Source organism: Remersonia thermophila, chromosome 2, assembly GCF_042764415.1.
Source record: "Remersonia thermophila strain ATCC 22073 chromosome 2, whole genome shotgun sequence".
NCBI classification, from domain to species: Eukaryota; Fungi; Ascomycota; class Sordariomycetes; order Sordariales; family Chaetomiaceae; genus Remersonia; species Remersonia thermophila.
Window position 1 is genome coordinate 3780782 of NC_092218.1, and position 16879 is coordinate 3797660.

Sequence of the window (16879 nt, forward strand, 5' to 3'; positions counted from 1 at the left end):
GTCTTCCCATTTCGTGCTCGTGGTGCTGACGGTTGTAGTTGATCCCTTGTCCCTCTTGCCCCCCTCAGCTCTTCCCCCTCGCTCCCCGCCCCCATGTGCTTTCAACGGCCCGGGTCTCCGGAAGGCCCGGGATGCCCTTGATTGGACGCAAGAGATGCGATATGACTCTGGTCGACGGGCCACCAACGGTGAGGCCGCTGTCGCCATGACCTTGTCTCCCTTGGTCCGCGTGCCGTCCTTATCGCCAGGGATCAGGTGGCCAACCGTCGAGTCGATCAGCTCATGGGTCAGTCCATGTTATCCTACGATCGAGAAGGGCTCTCAAGGAGGACTGTACGCCACGATCCTTCCTAAGGGCTTTGTCATGCTGGTCAGGCACGACGAACCTTGCTCGGGCGAACCCACCGCCCCGGTCCAGCCCCCCCCCCCCCCCCCCCCCCCGCGGTTCACCTTCAGACCGAAAGCGAGTCTCGATCACCTTTCAACGGCCATTGCGGACGGCGGTGCCCGGGTTTAGGGTTTGCGTTCATGATGCCATCACTATTTCCGTGTTCCGCTGTGGGACTCGACAGAGGGCCGCGAGGGTCGATGTGACGAACAGCTAAGCCCCAGGTTGGGGATCTGAAAGTTCCTGGACTAGGCTCGCTTCGCGGCCGGCCGCGGGCCTCGATTCCATCAGTTTTGACAGAGTCTGCCACGACAGCGGTCCCCGGGTTCGGATTTGGGCTCATGATCTGACGTCTTGTCTCCACGATCTGCTTTGGCAGGTGTCCCTGGAAGGGAGTGACCTTGTGATGACGGCCAACCAAAGGCGTGGCGAGGAGGGTTCGCCCAACAATGCCGTTTGGCATGGCAGGCATGCCTTCGGTCTCTCTGACCGGGAGTTGTAGATTCCTGGCTCCTTGTTCGCGCGAAGAGTCAATCCGCTCGGCGTCGCGTGAACAAAGGTCATGAAACGCCTGGTGGAGAATGGCAATAAGAAAAAACCACCAAGACAGCGAGGATGGTCCTTACATGGACCAGAGTTGTAGAATTGGATCTTCCACCGATGGTACAATTCACGACAGGTCCCTGTCAACATGTGTCAGGGGAAGCTTGGCTCGTCTTGACTTCAGTCCTCAACGTCGTCCTCGTTCTGTCTACACCTCTTGGCTCTGCTCACCTCGACTACAGCACCCCCAGAACATCAGCCACCGTAGAAAATCATTCCGTCTTAAACCCCATGACGAAAGGTTTGCAGAAAACGTGAAGCTCCGCTTGCAAGACGACATCGAGCCCGGACGGACAAGAATTTGCCATCCTCGACTTCATCATTACTACATGTGAGCCTCGTCCAGGGGTGGCCCGGCCACGGCAGATATTTGCCTTTCATAACCGGTTTCCCCTCACCCCCGCACTCACCTCCTGTGCTCTCACCTTGATGGCTCTCTGTTGAAGGGAAAGGTCAGTGGAAAGAAAGACAAAAAAAAAGGGGGGGGCGGAGGGTAGAGAGGGGGTCGTGGGTTACACGACCGATCCACCGAAAACCATCCAATCCACATTGTTTTATTCGTCCATCATGCGCAGCACATCATCATCCATGCACGCCGTTCTATAGTAACCCCGGGTCAGCAAGGGGACCAACGTTCCTGGCGCGAGTCGTTGGACGAGCTTCCTGTCGGCGGATGCTTACAACATGGGGGACGAAAAACCACGTGCTGGACGAGTTCTTGGGGGAGGTGGCTTGATGAAGAGGGCGGGCGATGGCCAATGACGTTGACAGTCTTGGAAAGCCTCGGGCTGCTTTTTTGCCTGTTGGTCGTCGGGAGATCCGAACCCCCCTGGGCCTTCTTGGGCCCCTTGGGCGGCTCTGTTTCGTTGGCTTCACGATGCCGGATCCCTGCCAAACAACGTGATGCTGAAGTGGTGATTGCAGATGGCAGCGTGGGGATGTATGTCTTGGGGGGGCTTGTTACACGAGGCAAGTGTTCTTCGGGGAACTCGGCGGAAGTTTGTTCTCACTCAAAGATGTCAGAGCATGAGAAGGCTTGATCTTCTCGTGCATACTGTGTAAAGGTCCTTGGTCGGACGGCATCTGTTGTCTCTTATCGATCCAGGTGCCACCATCGCCAGGTTGATTGGCTCAATGATGCGTGTAATTGGGACGGCTTGAACGTCCTTCCTTACGTAGGGCGACGGCCAGCAACAGCAACCCCAACCCATAGAACAATACAAGGAAAAGAAAAAAGAGAAAGTAGTCAGCTAAAAGGCCCAATGGGCTCACTACCGGTTGGCCATTTGAAAGGAAGCGTTTGGGCCGTTTAAATCAGGCTGTGGTTGACGAAGAAAAAAAAATGCAAATCAGGTCTGATACCGGCGGCATCTGGCAGGAACAGCAAGTGAGGTCCTCACCTTGGCGGTTGTCCTGCCGGGAAGTTATGCAATCAATGAAGCATACGACAAAGCGTTTCTGGCTGACGAGTCCACGCGGTAGAACATGTTGGGAGTCGGGAGGCGTCGTCCAAGCTTCGTCATGTGTCGTTCGGGTCGGCAACCGCCAGCTCCCCAAAACCCCAGAGTAAAAGACAGCTCGAGGGTTCCAACCAACAGGGTGGATTGATGTTACCTCTTCCATCCCTAACCCCGGGGCAAGAATGTCAAGGCTTTGGGGGAAGGATGGTAGGAATGTCTTCCATAAGACGTTGAACATGAACGTCCTCCCAGGATGCCCAATCGCAATGCCGCCCCGCCGGTCAGCCACGGGACGAGCGTTTCTGCCAATATATATTACAATTAAAGCTTAACAAAGTCAAGCCTTCATCACCCAACGATCCTCAATCTCCCAGCCAATACAACCGCCCATGCAAAACATACATGCATTCATCTTACACATCCAATGGCATGACTGCTCGTTTCTCCATAAGCAAAAAAACCGGCCTCCTGGTTCACCCCTAACATCCACGCCCCAAACCACCTGCTCATCATCATGAAAGGGACATTCGTCAAGGCAAGTGAGGATATGGTTGGCCAAGGCCATTTCTAAAGAAAAGATGACAGAGAAACATCCTGCGAAAAATGGTCGGGCATTTGTGGAGACATAAGAGACAAGGTAAGACTGGCCGGCTGGAATGAGCGTGGGTTGTTCCTTTCCGACTGTATTATAGAATCGTTGCTTGCTCGTCAAGGCGTGACCCAACGCGGGACGGGGGAAAACACGACATCCCAAAGGCTTTCGTTGGAGGCTTCGTTTCGTTGAGCACATGGCCCGATCGAATAAAAGAAAATCTTGAGACTTGTCGGAGTCAGAGAGGCCGTTACATCGTGTTTTTTCTTTTTTCTTTTTCGGGTCGTGCTGTCGTTTGGGGTGTCCGTCGTTCCTAGGGATCCGCGGTAGGCCGTGTGTCCAAATACCTCCTCCGCCCGTCGAAGAGGCCCAGTCCGGTACTCCGGGAAATGCAGCCGTGGCGTGTTTTTCAACCCCGCTCCTCTCCGATACAAAGAGTGGTAAAGAGATGAGCAAGCCTCCGGCCCTGTACGCTCTGGGTATCGCCTGTCGTAGTCCACCAAACGAGGGAGGGGAAAGGGTTGTGTTTGCACAGCAGGTTCGGCACGCGGCCGCTAGGTCCTGTTCTGCTCCGATGATGCATCGTGGCTAGCCTTTCTTGAGGACCCTGCCGCGCCCGTGGGAGGGGTCGCCGTGTACTGTCGAGGCTCCGTCGATTGGGTGCGTGGCATGTCTCTGGGCGGCGGGTAGGGGCTTTCTGGCCGAGGAAGAATCGGCGGATACTGCGGGCGGTCTCGCAGGGTGTGGTCCGCTGGTTGGACCTGGTAATAGTCCTTGCGCATGGTCTCATCCCGCCAACGCTGGTAATCGACGCTCGGCAGCGACGGTGACTGGGCGGCCGGCTCTGCCGATGCTGGGGCTCCCGCTGCGGGGCGAGGTGCGATTCGCGGGAGCGTCTCCCGCTTGGGCGTTGGATCGGGCAACGCCGGGGCGGAGAGTCGGCGCGGCGGCTGCGTCTGAGCCTGCACCCCCGGGCTATGGGGTTGGGAAGGTGTGGCCGATGGCGCGATGGGATGGTACGCTTGCCAGAGCGGTTGGGGCTGTTTGGGAGGACGGCCGCGCGGGCGGCGGGTCGGTGCGGGATTGGGCGGCGTGGGCGGGACGTAGGAGATGGGCGCCGTGGACGCCGAGGAAGAAGCGAGCGAGCTGCCGTTCGGCCGCTGTTGGATGGCCGCAGGCGGTGACACCAAGGCGTGCAGCGGGTGCGGCGACGGCTGACCAGACGACATGGCCTGCCGTTTCGCTGCCGCAAACTCTGGGGGTTCTTCCAGGGATTTCCGCTTGAGCGCAGAGATGATGGGCGGCTGGATCGGCATGTCGAGCATGGCCTCTGCAGCATGCACGCACTGCTCCATGTTGCGTCCTATGGCGGCACTGTTAGGCGCGCGGGGGTTCCCTTTGTTTTTGGAGGCTTCGAGAGGCACCGAGAGCCAGAGAGAGACAACGTACCTACTGGGAGCTGCATGTGCATCCAGTCTGGCTGGATCCGGTGCTCCTTGACAAACTCGACGAGAATGCTCACATCCAGCTTGCTGAGCTTGATCATTTCGGCCAAGATGAAGCGCTGCGAAAGGGGCTTGCGATTAGCGCCAGGCAAGAAGCGCGAGGGGCTCAACGGGGTATGTATCTGGGCGAACGGAGAGGGGGGGGAATAGCCTACCCTTTCGGAATCACTGAACAAGGAAGCCATGGCGGGGATCAACCTCCCAATCCCGCCGAAGCGGCGAGGATGAGGGTGAGGATGAGGATGAGGATGAGAAGGGAGATGGCGAAGCGAGGGGGTGCGTCATAAGCCGGCAGCAGAGGGGCATCAACAAGGCGCGAGAGGGGGATGGAGAGAGCCAAGGCGTGAAGCAAAGTCCTCCCGAGGACGAGGGCGTCGGTTGGCAACAAAAACAAAGATGAAGAGAGAGAGAGAGAGTCGAGTCGCGGGCAATATAGGTAGTGTGTAGAGGCGACGAGGCCGCGAGCAAGGAGGATTGGTAGGGAGTGAGTGAGCGAGCGGGAAGCAAGCAGGTTGAAGGTCAAGATTATGAGAGATGGCACGGCAACCTCAAGGCACAATGCGGATTCCGGGCAGGTTGGGACGGAGGGACGAGGAGGGAGAAAAAGAGGTGTGCGCGGTGCTGGATGGACGATGCACAGCCTTCACGAGCGTTGTTTGGCGTATGTGCCTCGTGGCTGGCGCAAAGCGTTGACGAAAAAGGAAGGGCAAGAGAAGGACGCGAAGAACGAACAACAGGATCAAACGAGCGTTGACATTCCAGCTGGGGGCCCCTTTTCTGCCCCGGGCGAGGACGGGAGGCGAGAGGGACAAAGAGCGCCTTCAGCGCATGAGCACCGCGGTGGGACGAGACAAGCCCGGGGCCCGATCTCAGGACGCTGGTATGCCGGAGGGGCGAGTGGTTGACAGGTGGACGGAAGAATGAGACCCAGGGCGGCAAAGACACGCGAGCCGTCCGAAGCGCGCGTCTTTTTGGGTGCGGAGCGTGTGGAGCGGGAGTCGCAGAGTCGCAACCTAAACAAGCGGCCACAGTCCCACCGAAACCCCGGGCGGGCGGCGGGCACGCTGAGCCGTCGGTACACCTTGAGGTCCAGTGGGCAGGGCAGGGCAGGGCAGGGCCCGGGGCAGCCCACCTCACCTCACACCAGCGCACCAGCAACGGCAGGCCCCCTACCCGCCAGGTACGTAGGTAGTTAGTGTACACCGGGCCATGTACCGAGTACGCCAAGAAGAAGCAAGCATTGGATGTCTGGGCCTGCTCCCCCAGGTAGGTCCCTGCCCGGCACCTCCATAGGTTCGGTAGGTAGGTAGGTACCTCCCTAGGTAGGTAGTGAGCAAAGCTAGGCCCGACACAACACAACTGCTTTCCTTCCATCCGGGTCCAGGCTCCCGGCCTAGGCCCTCCTCTTCTCACGGGCCTCGTTGTATTCTCCCCTGCTTCTTCCCCGAAACGCCATGCCTGGAAAAGGCAGTCGACTCCACCGTTGGCCCGGAGGGCCCCTGTCTTTGCCTCGTCGTCGGTCTTCATCGTGGATGTTTCGTTTCTTCCTGTTTGGCTCCCCTCCACCCACCCCTCCTCCCCCCGGTCGGTCTCCATGACATGAATCTCGGGCCGCTTTGGTGCATCCGGACACAACCCGGCGCGTTGCCCGTCGCATCACCCGTATCGCCTGCAACATGGAGTGGACGCCCGCATCGCCGGCCCACCCTCCACAAGCTCCTTTTGGATCAACACGCTCTCCAGATCTGGCATGATCTTCTTCTCTGAACCTGAACTGACCTGTCTTGGCCTCTTCCTGTCCTCGACAACCCCCTGTCCCTCCCCCCCCCCCCCCCACCCGCCATGTTGCACCCCTCCTAGCTTCTTGGATGTCTCATCCTTAGAGGATGCAGCTGCAGCCCGATCACTTGACACTTCAGGTGGCTCAGGTGCGCGAATGGCGTGTGGGACGGATTGGGTCGGGGGTGGTGTGGCAGCGACGAGGCCTCAGCAACAACGCACGCTTCGCCGGCGAGGCCCAGAGCAGCTCGCCTGGGGTAGGAAAGGAAAATCAGCCACCGGGCAGAATCGATGCCCGTTTCCATGAGGCACATTGCCGTCCCGAACTCAAGCAACGTTAGCAGAACATGCAGTGTCTCGTGCATCGCAACAAGCAGCCGCAGGCCCTTTTGTGGCGTTTCGGCTGGGAGGGTTGGGCGCCCGAGAGCCCGCGACGGGGGCCAAACGGGGATTGAGACCCTGCTCGCAAGTCCCGGGCGCACAACCTCACTTTTCCCGCGCAACCCTCCCCATCGCGAAGCCTTCTGAAGCCTCTCGACCGGTCTCCCCACCGGGGCGAACGGGAGCCACGAAAAAAAAAGAGGCTTCCGGTCGAGAGGGGTGGCGAGAAGCGAAAGGCCAGCACAAGGTGGACATGGTCGCCGATTTGGTCCGTACCGGGCCAGAAGGTTTCCCGTTCGGCTCTGGTGCATCGAAGCGGGAGGCCACGGGCGCGTCGCAAAAGCTGGGCTGGGATGCATGGCTTTCGCGCACAGAAACATGCCAGGATTTGATGAATGGGGCGGGACCGTCTGCGTCGGAGGAGAGGGGGGGGGGGGGGGGTCCGGTCGTGCAGCTGCACACATGACACCCTTCCAGGCTCCGTGATAGGACGCACGCAGCAAGCTCTGGAGAAGGGCGTCGGTTCACGGATTTCGGCCTGACCTTGAAGCCCAACGTCGACCGTTGCCGACCCGGCCCCGGGTCGTCGATATGCGTCGCGCTTGTCGGCGTTCCGTCGAACCAAGACTTTGGCCGGGACTCGGCCGGGACTCGACATCGGGTGTGAGCGTCGTTCTCTTTGCGAAAGCCTCGTAGTCATTGGCTCTGGACCGGATCTCAGCCCGGAGGGACACCGGTGACGTACCCACTTCTACCGACCAGCCGCGAGGTGGGAATGGGCCCTTCCGGCGGACCCATTGGCTGCTTGGACATGGCCGAGCCCTGTCCACTCACCAATGGCAGCGGCTCGGGGGAGCGCATTGAAGGGGCCCATCTCGACCGGCGGGCTCGCAGAAGCTCGATCCGCCTTCCAAGAGCCGCACCGGGGCTCTGTGGTGGTGGTCTAGCGGGGGGGCGGGGAGGGGCGGGGACTGGGGATAGCTTCCCATGGGCGTCAGAGAGGAAAAACCGGACAAAGGAACCGCAAGAGTTGGGACAAGGGCCACCGGCACAGCCATGGAGGCTTTAAATGCCTGCCCGCCGCTCTCTCTTGGGCTCGCGCTTCACCTTGGGCAGTGCTGCTCCACACGCCTCCTGCACGATGAGCTGGCATACCGCTCCCCGGCACAGAATCGTAGCGGACGACAGCGCGGTGGCCATCTTGCGCCGCCCGCGGGCTCAGGGCCTGCAGCGTCGGTTCTACACCCGTATACACAGTAGACGCAGAATATAAAAAGACGGGTTGGGACTGGGCCGTCATGCCGTTCCCACCCTGCTGACGGCTACCTAACCAAGACCTCGGTTGCGTCTTTCCAAACACACCGCCCCCGGGCCGCCTGCAGAGTTCCGGAGACTTTGTCAAGATCCTGGCGTCCATGCGAATGCGATGCGGCATCCGATCCGTGCCACACGGCCCATTCACCCGGAGACAGAGGGATAGCTGGATGGACGGATGGATGGATGGGTGGGTGGATGGATGGGCGGGAGGGGCCATGTCAGGTTCCTGAAGGATCTTTTCCCCATTGACCCATGGATCCGGAACCGAACATGGCGCACCATTCACGGCGAGCAAATAGGATAATACATGATCACTATAGCCATCCTGGATCATTGTCCTGGTTCAACGGCTTGCCTTCTCCACAGGCCAGGCATGGGCATAGACATGGACATGGACATAGGGGCTATCCGAGCCTCCGAGTACATACAAAGTTCACCACTCCGGTCGTTCGTGGAGAACTATACCTACTCCGGGACGGATAGAGTCCCCGTGTTTCTCGGCAACTCCCTTACTGACACGACCAAGTCTTGAACTGGCTTTCTGTCGAGCGTGCGTGCTCCATGCGTGCTCCATGAGCTCTGTCTGGTTCATGAAATGAGACAGAGGGAGAAAGAGAGCAAGACAGTGGAGGGCCGGGATATATCATCGGACCGAGCCACCGCCTGGTGTTGTTCCTGGGGGGGAGGAGTGCGATTGACAGATTCAGCCCGTCGCAGCCGCGCCGAGACTTTTGGGTGGCCATGTCAAGCTCTCCGTCACTCCAAAAAAAGAGAGAAAAAAAAAAAAAAAAACCGGCGCCAGCCAACACGACGGTAACCTTACTGTGTAAATTTATACCTAGGTAAGATACCTAGTGTAGTGATTGGTGGATGGGAGGGGGAGGAAGTGCCGATTGGGAAACCCCAATTCCAGGATTCCAGGTGGCTCGTTGGGAGACGTACTGTGTAGACATGACGGAACTTCATTGTCTTGATTGATTTAGGTAGTTCATGGTCCCTTTTTCCAATTCCCTCCCCGAATTCCATATTCCCATTGTTCAAGTTCCATGGTGTTGGTGTTTTTTTTCTTTTTTTTTTCTGGGGACCCGCTGTTATTGTTGTTGTTGATTTTTCGAGGGGAAGGGGAAGGGGGGGGGGGGGGGGGGTCAGCAATTGGGAATTGTTCCCGTTCGGGCCATTGATTGCCATTCATTGTCGCCAGAAAGCAACCCGTTACGGCGCGCGCCGCAGGATGGCTTCCTCCAAACTTCCGCAAAGGGAGCCGTAAACCCAACTGCAACCACTCTCCCAACCCGCCGAACGGGACTCAACTTTTCAGGTTTCGACGGCTCTCCGTTGCGGAGGTTCAAAAAGGCTTTTTGTTTTTTATTTGCTCTTCCTTTCGTTTCTTGCCACCGCCGGCACCACGCACCACGCCGCACGCCGCATCTCATGTGCTGTGCTTGGCCCTTCGCATTTCCGACCCGGCGCCGTCCCTTTATCCCCTCGCCCTCGACCTCACCATTGATCTCACCTCGATCCGCCTCCGTTCCAGGCCGTCTCTGAAACTCTCCCGCTCCCCCTCCCAAGCCCTTGAACTTGTCCGTCCCGGAACCCGCGCTGCCCCCGTGTGCGTTTGCGCGACCCTTGGCTCCCCATGGAGGAACGCAGCCGTGGCCCCGGCGGGCTCGCGTCGTCGGATCTCAAGGAGCGCTCCAAGCCCAATGGCGTCAGGTTAAAAAAGGAAAGGGACGATTCCAGCGGTTCGGCAACGCCAAACGACGCCCACACCTCCCGCTCCGTCTCCGTCACGTCGCCCAACAACAACAATAACAACAACAACGAAGCCAACCCGGCGGCCACCGCCGACGACGCGACGGCCCCCGGGACCGCGCCGCCCCCCAAGATGTCGCGCAAATCCTCGAGCAAGACGGCCGCGGCGCGGTCGCCGCCCCAGCTCTTCGATCACCTCCCCGACGCCACCGCCGAGGCGTGCAGCACCTTCCAGGTGATCACCGACTGTCTCTACGGGTCCAAAAACATGGGATCGTCGGATCACGACGCGTTGGACTGCGATTGCGCTGAGGATTGGCGTGAGTCGTCTTTTTTCCCCTCCTCCCCCCCCCCCCCCCCCTTACTCCCGTAGCGGTTCGTTGGCACGGCTTCGAAACAGATGTAGGTGGTGCTGACTGTCCTCTCCTCCCCCTTTCCAGACGACAGCGAGAACCATGCTTGCGGCGAAGACTCGGACTGCATCAACCGGGCGACGCGGGTCGAGTGCGTGGTGGGCAACTGCAACTGCGGCGAGGGCTGCAAGAACCAGCGTTTCCAACGAAAGCAATACGCCAAGGTGTCGGTCATCAAAACCGAAAAGAAGGGCTATGGCCTGCGCGCCGACACGGACCTCCAGCCTAACGACTTCATCTTCGAGTACATCGGCGAGGTGATCAACGAGCCGACCTTCCGCAGCCGCATGATCAAATACGACAACCAGGGCATCAAGCACTTCTACTTCATGTCGCTAACCAAGAGCGAGTTCGTCGACGCCACCAAGAAGGGCAACCTGGGCCGCTTCTGCAACCACTCGTGCAACCCCAATTGCTACGTTGACAAGTGGGTGGTGGGCGAGAAGCTCCGCATGGGCATCTTCGCGGCCCGCGAGATCCGTGCCGGCGAGGAGCTCGTCTTCAACTACAACGTCGACCGCTACGGCGCCGACCCCCAGACCTGCTACTGCGGCGAGCCCAACTGCGTCGGCTTCATCGGCGGCAAGACCCAGACCGAGCGCGCCACCAAGCTGCCGCTCGCCACCATCGAGGCGCTCGGCATCGACGACGTCGACGGCTGGGAGACGGCCGCCTCCTTCAAGAAGCCGCGCCGCAAGAAGGCCCACGAGACGGACGAGGACTACGCCAGCAGCCTCCAGCCCCGCGCGCTCGACGAGGACGGCGTCAACAAGGTCATGGCCACCCTCATGCAGTGCAAGGAGAAGTGGATCGCCGTCAAGCTGCTCTCTCGCCTCCAGGCCGCCGAGGACGAGCACCTGCGCCATAGGGTGGTGCGCATGCACGGCTACCAGATCCTCAAGAGCACCCTCAACACCTTCCGCGAGGACAACAACGTCGTCCTGCAGGTCCTCGACATCCTCTACGGCCTCCCGCGCATCACCAAGAACAAGATCGCCGACTCCAAGATCGAGGTGGTCGTGGAGCCCCTGGCCGCGTCGGAGCACCAAGACGTGGCGTCGGCCGCCAAGCGCCTGCTCGACGAGTGGAGCAAGCTCGAGACGGCCTACCGCATCCCCCGCAAGAAGCACGACCACGCCGCGCCGAGCTCCGCCATCAACACGTTCGAGGAGGAGCGCCGCAACAAGGACCGCGACGAGCCCGCCAAGCCCGCCGCCGACCCCCTCGCCAACGTGGCCATCCCGACGGGGCCCCGCAGCAGCATCCCGCAGCGCAGCGCGAGCTTCTACTCGTCGGCCCCGCGCCCGCGAAAGCTGCCCACGAACCTGCCCGCCGGCTGGTACGTCACGACCGACAAGACGGGCCGGTACTACTTTTACGACGTGAACGGCAAGACGCAGTGGCAGCGGCCCACGGCGCCCGCCATCGACGTCCCCAAGGCGTCGGCCAAGGCCCAGCAGGACCAGAAGGCGCTGCAGAGCATCATCGACAGCCTGACCAAGGAGCCGACCCCGCGCCACTCGGCGGGGCCTACGCCGCAGCGGTCCAGCACGCCGGCCGCCGAGCCCAAGCAGGAGAAGTGGCGTTCTTTGCCGATCGAGAAGCAGATGAAGATCTACGAGAACACGGTAAGCCTTTGCCGAGCGCGCGTTTCTGCGCTTTGCTAGCTCCCCCTCCCCCGCTAACGAATCGTCGCAGCTGTATCAACACGTCAAGCACGTCGTCGACAGGTTCCACGGCAAGCTGCCCAAAGAAGAGCTCAAGAAGCTGGCGCGGGAGCTCAACAAGAAGCTCGTCGCCTCGGACTACAAGCACAACCGTGTCGAGGATCCCACCGCCATCGCCCCGAAACAGGCCAAGAAGGTCAGGAAGTACGCCCAGGACTATTTTGAGCGCGCCGTCGTCAAGTACACCGAGTATGAAAAGAAGAAACAGGGGGGGCACGCCGCAGGGACGGCCGGCGCCCCTCAGCCGCCCGAAACGGATGCTGGAACCCCCCCGAACAAGGACGAAACGGGCGCGTCCGACGACGCCGCCAGCGTCAACAGCCCGGGCAGCCCGGGGGGCCGCAAGCGCAAGCGCGGCGACGGTGCTGTCGCCGAAGACGGCCAGCAGCAGCGGCGGCCCGGGTCGCCCGGCGCCCCGCCCTCGGACACGCCCTCGGCCAAGCGTCAGAAGGATGACGAGGCCGAGTCGCCATCCTCCGCTCCCGGAGCCGAGACCCGCACCCCGCCTACGCCGCCGCCTCCGCCGCCCATGGACGATGCGAACCAGGACGACGACGAGGAGCAGCAGCAGCAGCAGCAGCAGCAGCAGCAATCCATGCGCGAACAGGAGGAGGCGCTCATGCGCGAGAACGAGGAGGCCCAGAGGCTGGATGACGAGGCCAAGGCAAGGGAGAAGACGGAGGGGAAACGGAGCGGCGGCGACGGGCGAGTTGAGACGCCGGCTTCCGCGGCGGACGGAGACGTGGAGATGACGGATGCGGATGCACCGCGGAAGGCGTAGTAGGCTGCGTGTCGAGGGTAGACGCGAGGGCCGGCCGGCTCCTGTATTAGGGAGTTCCCGACGCTGCCGTGCGTTGAGCAGGGTGTGAGGAGCGGAGACGGACCTTGGCCGAATGAATGGCTTCAGGGTGGCCGTTCGTGACGAGCTCAGGCGAGACGAGACTATTATCTAATTTCCAGGGACATGAAGTATGGTGGTGAGAGAGAAAGAAGCAAAACAAACAAACAAAAAAAAAAAAAAAAACAGAAACAAAGGGACCAAAACGGGTGTTTTTTTTTTTTTTTTTCCTTTGGCGGAGAGGAAGTCCGTCGGATACATAGGTATGCATAACACATTACAGCGGCGGGTTGGGTTTCTGCACACGTAGGTCCCCGTTTAGGAACCTCGTCGTCGTCTTTAGATTTTTCCGGTCTTCGCATGGGTGGTGGTGGATGGGATGGATGCGAAGGGAGAGGGAGGGGGGGGGGGGGGGGGGTGTCGTTTGGCCATGGTTCGGATACCTTATACCTGCGTTACTCCTCTGTCTCACCCGCTCTCTCCCGTTTTCCTTGCGATCCAGCCAAGTACCTTGGCGGCTTGCTGTTCCTTGATCTAGCTCTACTGAGTTGAGCGTATTTGTATTGTCTAGTTAATTTAGATGTTGGGCATCGGGGGGCGGGAACGGGAGGTTCCGGACGGCAGCCGGAGATGGGAGCCGGGATACGTTCCAGGACAGCATCATGCTATCTACACCTACACTACACAGTGTGCACGTACACGTACGTACATGTACATGTATGGGTCTTGCATGGGTTGGTTGCGTCACTTGGGATCGCTCGGGACGGATTTCATGCGGCACCATGGGTCGTCATCGCCGATGGGCCCTCCCTCGGTAGAGGGTCGATAATACGGCCAGAGAGCAAGCACCTTTTCGCGAACCCTCGCCGAGATCTCATTCAGGACATGATCGCAAGAACGCATGTTGCTGTATCAACCTCGTAGCCACCATCCCTTTTGCTAAAGCTCCGCCAGATGCCATCATTCATCGTCATGAAAGTCGTGCGTAACCACCCCCTTCCCCCCCCTCTCCTACCGCTAGGCAAGCAAGAAAGCAAGACCAAGATGACAAACTCGAGAGAAAAGAAACCCAAAAAGGGGGGAAAGAGAAACAAGCAAAGAAATTACAAGCTCTTGACAACCTTCTCGAGCACGTCGAGCAGAATATCGGCGTGCTTCTCCTCAAACACGAGCATGGGCCGCAGCCGCACGGCGCTCTCGCCGCAGCCGCCAATGTTGAGGCCCAACGTCTTTGCCCTGCGCAGCAGCTCGTCGCGGCGGGGGTTGTCAAAGGCGATAAAGGTGCCCATGCCCTTGCCGCGCAGGTTCTGGAGCTGGCCCGGGTACCGCGCGGCCAGGCCCTCGAGGCGGGCGTAGAGGTAGTCGCCGACGCGGGCGGTGCGGCGGACGAGGTCGAGGCGGTCGATCTCGTCGAGGATGGCGCGGAACAGCACGGCGCGCACGGGGTCGCCCATCCACGTGTTGAACTGGCGGTAGGGCTTGTTGGGCCGCAGCGCGGCGTCGGCGTAGTAGAAGCCGGCGGCCTGGGCCTTCTTGCTAAAGGTGACCATGTCGGGCGGCGAGGGCAGGTCCCAGTGCTCGTGCGCCCAGAAGCGGCCCGTCGCGCCGACGCCCGTCTGCACCTCGTCCACGATGAGCAGGACGCCGCGCCGCTTGGTGATGTCGCGCAGCCCGCGGAAGAAGGCCGGGCTCGCGTGGTTGTCGCCGCCCTCGGCCTGGACGGGCTCCACGACCACGGCGCAGACGGGCTGCGGGAAGGTGGCGATGAGGCGGTCGACCTCGTCGAGGGCCGCCTGCTCGGCGGCCGCGTTCTCGGCGGCGTGCTCGTCGAGCGGGTACCGGAGCTTGGGGAAGGTGGCCTGGGGCCAGTCGAAGGCGGGTATGTCGATCTTGTGGATGGGCTTGGAGCGCGTGGTGGAGAGGGTGCCGAAGAGGCGGCCGTGGAAGCCGGTGCGGAAGCTGAGGATGGACAGCGGGGCGGAGCCGGGGGCCTTGTTGTCCATGGCCGAGGCCAGCTCCTCCGGGGTGAAGTCGACGTCGGGCCCGCCGCGGTCGCGCTGGCGGCGCCACATAAAGGCGGCCTTGTAGGCCGTCTCGTTGGCGTCGGAGCCCGCCATGGCCGTGAAGACCTGGTTGAGGCCCTTGGGCGCGGCCTTGAGGATGCCGCTGCGAAGCGTCTCGGCCCAGTCGTGGGGCGGGAAGTTGCCGATGGCGGGGCGGTTGATGATGCCGCTGATCATCTCGTCGGTCGCCGCGGCTTTGCGCAGGACCGGGTTGTTGTAGCCGAGGGGGATGGAGGCGATTTGGGAGTAGCTGGGCCAGGAGAAACGAAGCAAAGAAAAGAGATAGGGGCCGAGGTTAGCCTTCTTCTTCTTCTTCTTTTTCCCTTCGCAGGCCTTGACCACCGGCGAGCAACGACTTACACATCCAACAGCACGTTGCCGTCGGGATCGGCGATGTAGTTGCCGCTGCTCTTGGAGTAGTCGGTCAGCATGTTCAGGCTGCGCGTGTCAACAACCTTGTCGAGGTCGGCGATGATGTCCCGGGACTTGGGGCCGGGGATCTCGGTCTTGACCGTGGGGCCGTTGGGTTCCCAGTTGGGGTAGAAGGACGACAGGGACGGCAGCGAAGCGCTGAAGCTCCGGCGGGACTCGAGCGGGACGAGGACGGGGACGGGGAGGCGGAGGGATGCGGCGTGAGGGCGAGAGACGCGGGAGGCGATGCTGCTGCCGCCGCCGCCGCCGCCGCCCCGGAGGAGGAGGGTCTTGAGCGCCGCCATGATGCCGGCTCCGGATCCGGGAGTTTGGATGTTGGGGAGTTTGAATGTTGGGGGGGGGGGGTTCGGGGCGTCGATGACGATGCGGAGCGCGCACCTCGCTGGACGGGCCCGTGAAATGGTCAATTGGGATTCCTGACTAGCATACAACGAACCGGCAAAAAGACAAAGAGAAGAAGAGAGAGCAAAAGGGGAGACGGGATCCGGACGGCGGCCGCAAAAGTTCCGGATACCGGCGGCTTATACTATAGGTACGTGGTGACTCGGCCCGCTATGGGCCTAGTCTAGGCCTGGCGCTAAGTTGATGGCGTGGTTCCAGATGCGCATTGGGTGCGGGGAGCCGGAGCTTCGAGGGGTTCGCTGGGTGGAGGAGCATCACGGTGAAGGCCTGCTAAGAGCGGTTGGGTGTCATGGTCAACCTCTTGCTATTACGTCATTGCGAGCTGGCAGAATCCGACGCTTGATAGCACGAAAAAAAAGAGGAACGACGTGGAGGCACTGGATGCTTTCGTGCCAAAGATGATCGCGTTCGAGTTGCCGCTGCCATGCCCAGGAGCCTCGATACGGAGGCCCTTCTTAGGGCGGTGACACGGCCTTGGGAAGCACAGGTACGTCGCACCCTACGACGGTACACCGTACATGGAGTACAAGTGGCGTCCATTCGTGCTACCCTGGCTAGAAAGGGAGCAGCATCGCGTTCCTCTCCAACTGGTCGTATCCCACTTGGGTCGCCACCTGCCATGTCCAGCTCTTGGGGACCCCTGAAACCAGCCCGACCGCCTCCCGAACATGAGGGAATGCGTCTCGACCCGCTATCGGAGGGAACCTCTCGGGACGGGCTGGCATGATAAGGGTCTAACGATCCTAGAGTATTACAAGAACGTTTTCTGGTCTGTCGTGGTGCTGCTGTGGTAGATAAGACGTGCAGCTAGCTTCGGATCCGGGCTAGCCATCGTCCTCCCAAGGCTCAACACCTTGACCCTATACACAACGAGACAGGGAAAATCAAGGACAACCAAAAAAAAAAAAAAAATACAAAAATGGCAAATACATTGATCGAGCAGATAACTACCGGGTATAACCTCAAACACCGCTGGGAAACTGCCTACCTACCACCCGCCAAGCTCAGGAAACCCCAGAGCCGACATCCTTGGAGAGCCATTATCACCCCCTGCCCCGCACCGTTGCCGGCAGGCCCTCCCCTCGTCCGTGCTAAGGAGGGAAAAACAAACAAAAAAACATCCAAGCCTCCAGATATAAACCACATGGAACAAACGACAGCAGAAGAAAGAAACGTCCCTTTGGAGCCAAGAACAGAGCAGCAAAGCTCTGCGGCCGCCCCGGCGGA

At 60.5% G+C, this 16879-nt stretch overlaps 3 protein-coding genes across 3 annotated transcripts; 1 reads left to right on the forward strand and 2 right to left on the reverse strand.

Moving 5' to 3' along the window:
• Positions 1-3597: 3597 nt before the first annotated feature.
• Positions 3598-4733, reverse strand: VTJ83DRAFT_2498 (uncharacterized protein; the record flags this gene model as incomplete). Its single annotated transcript, XM_071008774.1, has 3 exons — positions 3598-4406; positions 4493-4607; positions 4704-4733. 3 exons carry the CDS (start codon positions 4731-4733, stop codon positions 3598-3600), a joined length of 954 nt encoding a protein of 317 aa, XP_070869038.1.
• A 4928-nt stretch (positions 4734-9661) lies between these two features.
• VTJ83DRAFT_2499 (uncharacterized protein) lies at positions 9662-12698 on the forward strand (the record flags this gene model as incomplete). Its single annotated transcript, XM_071008775.1, has 3 exons — positions 9662-10097; positions 10218-11818; positions 11889-12698. The coding sequence occupies 3 exons, from the start codon at positions 9662-9664 to the stop codon at positions 12696-12698; spliced, it is 2847 nt and encodes a 948-aa protein (XP_070869039.1).
• A 1160-nt stretch (positions 12699-13858) lies between these two features.
• On the reverse strand, positions 13859-15534 carry VTJ83DRAFT_2500 (uncharacterized protein; the record flags this gene model as incomplete). Its single annotated transcript, XM_071008778.1, has 2 exons — positions 13859-15068; positions 15179-15534. The coding sequence occupies 2 exons, from the start codon at positions 15532-15534 to the stop codon at positions 13859-13861; spliced, it is 1566 nt and encodes a 521-aa protein (XP_070869040.1).
• Positions 15535-16879: the final 1345 nt, after the last annotated feature.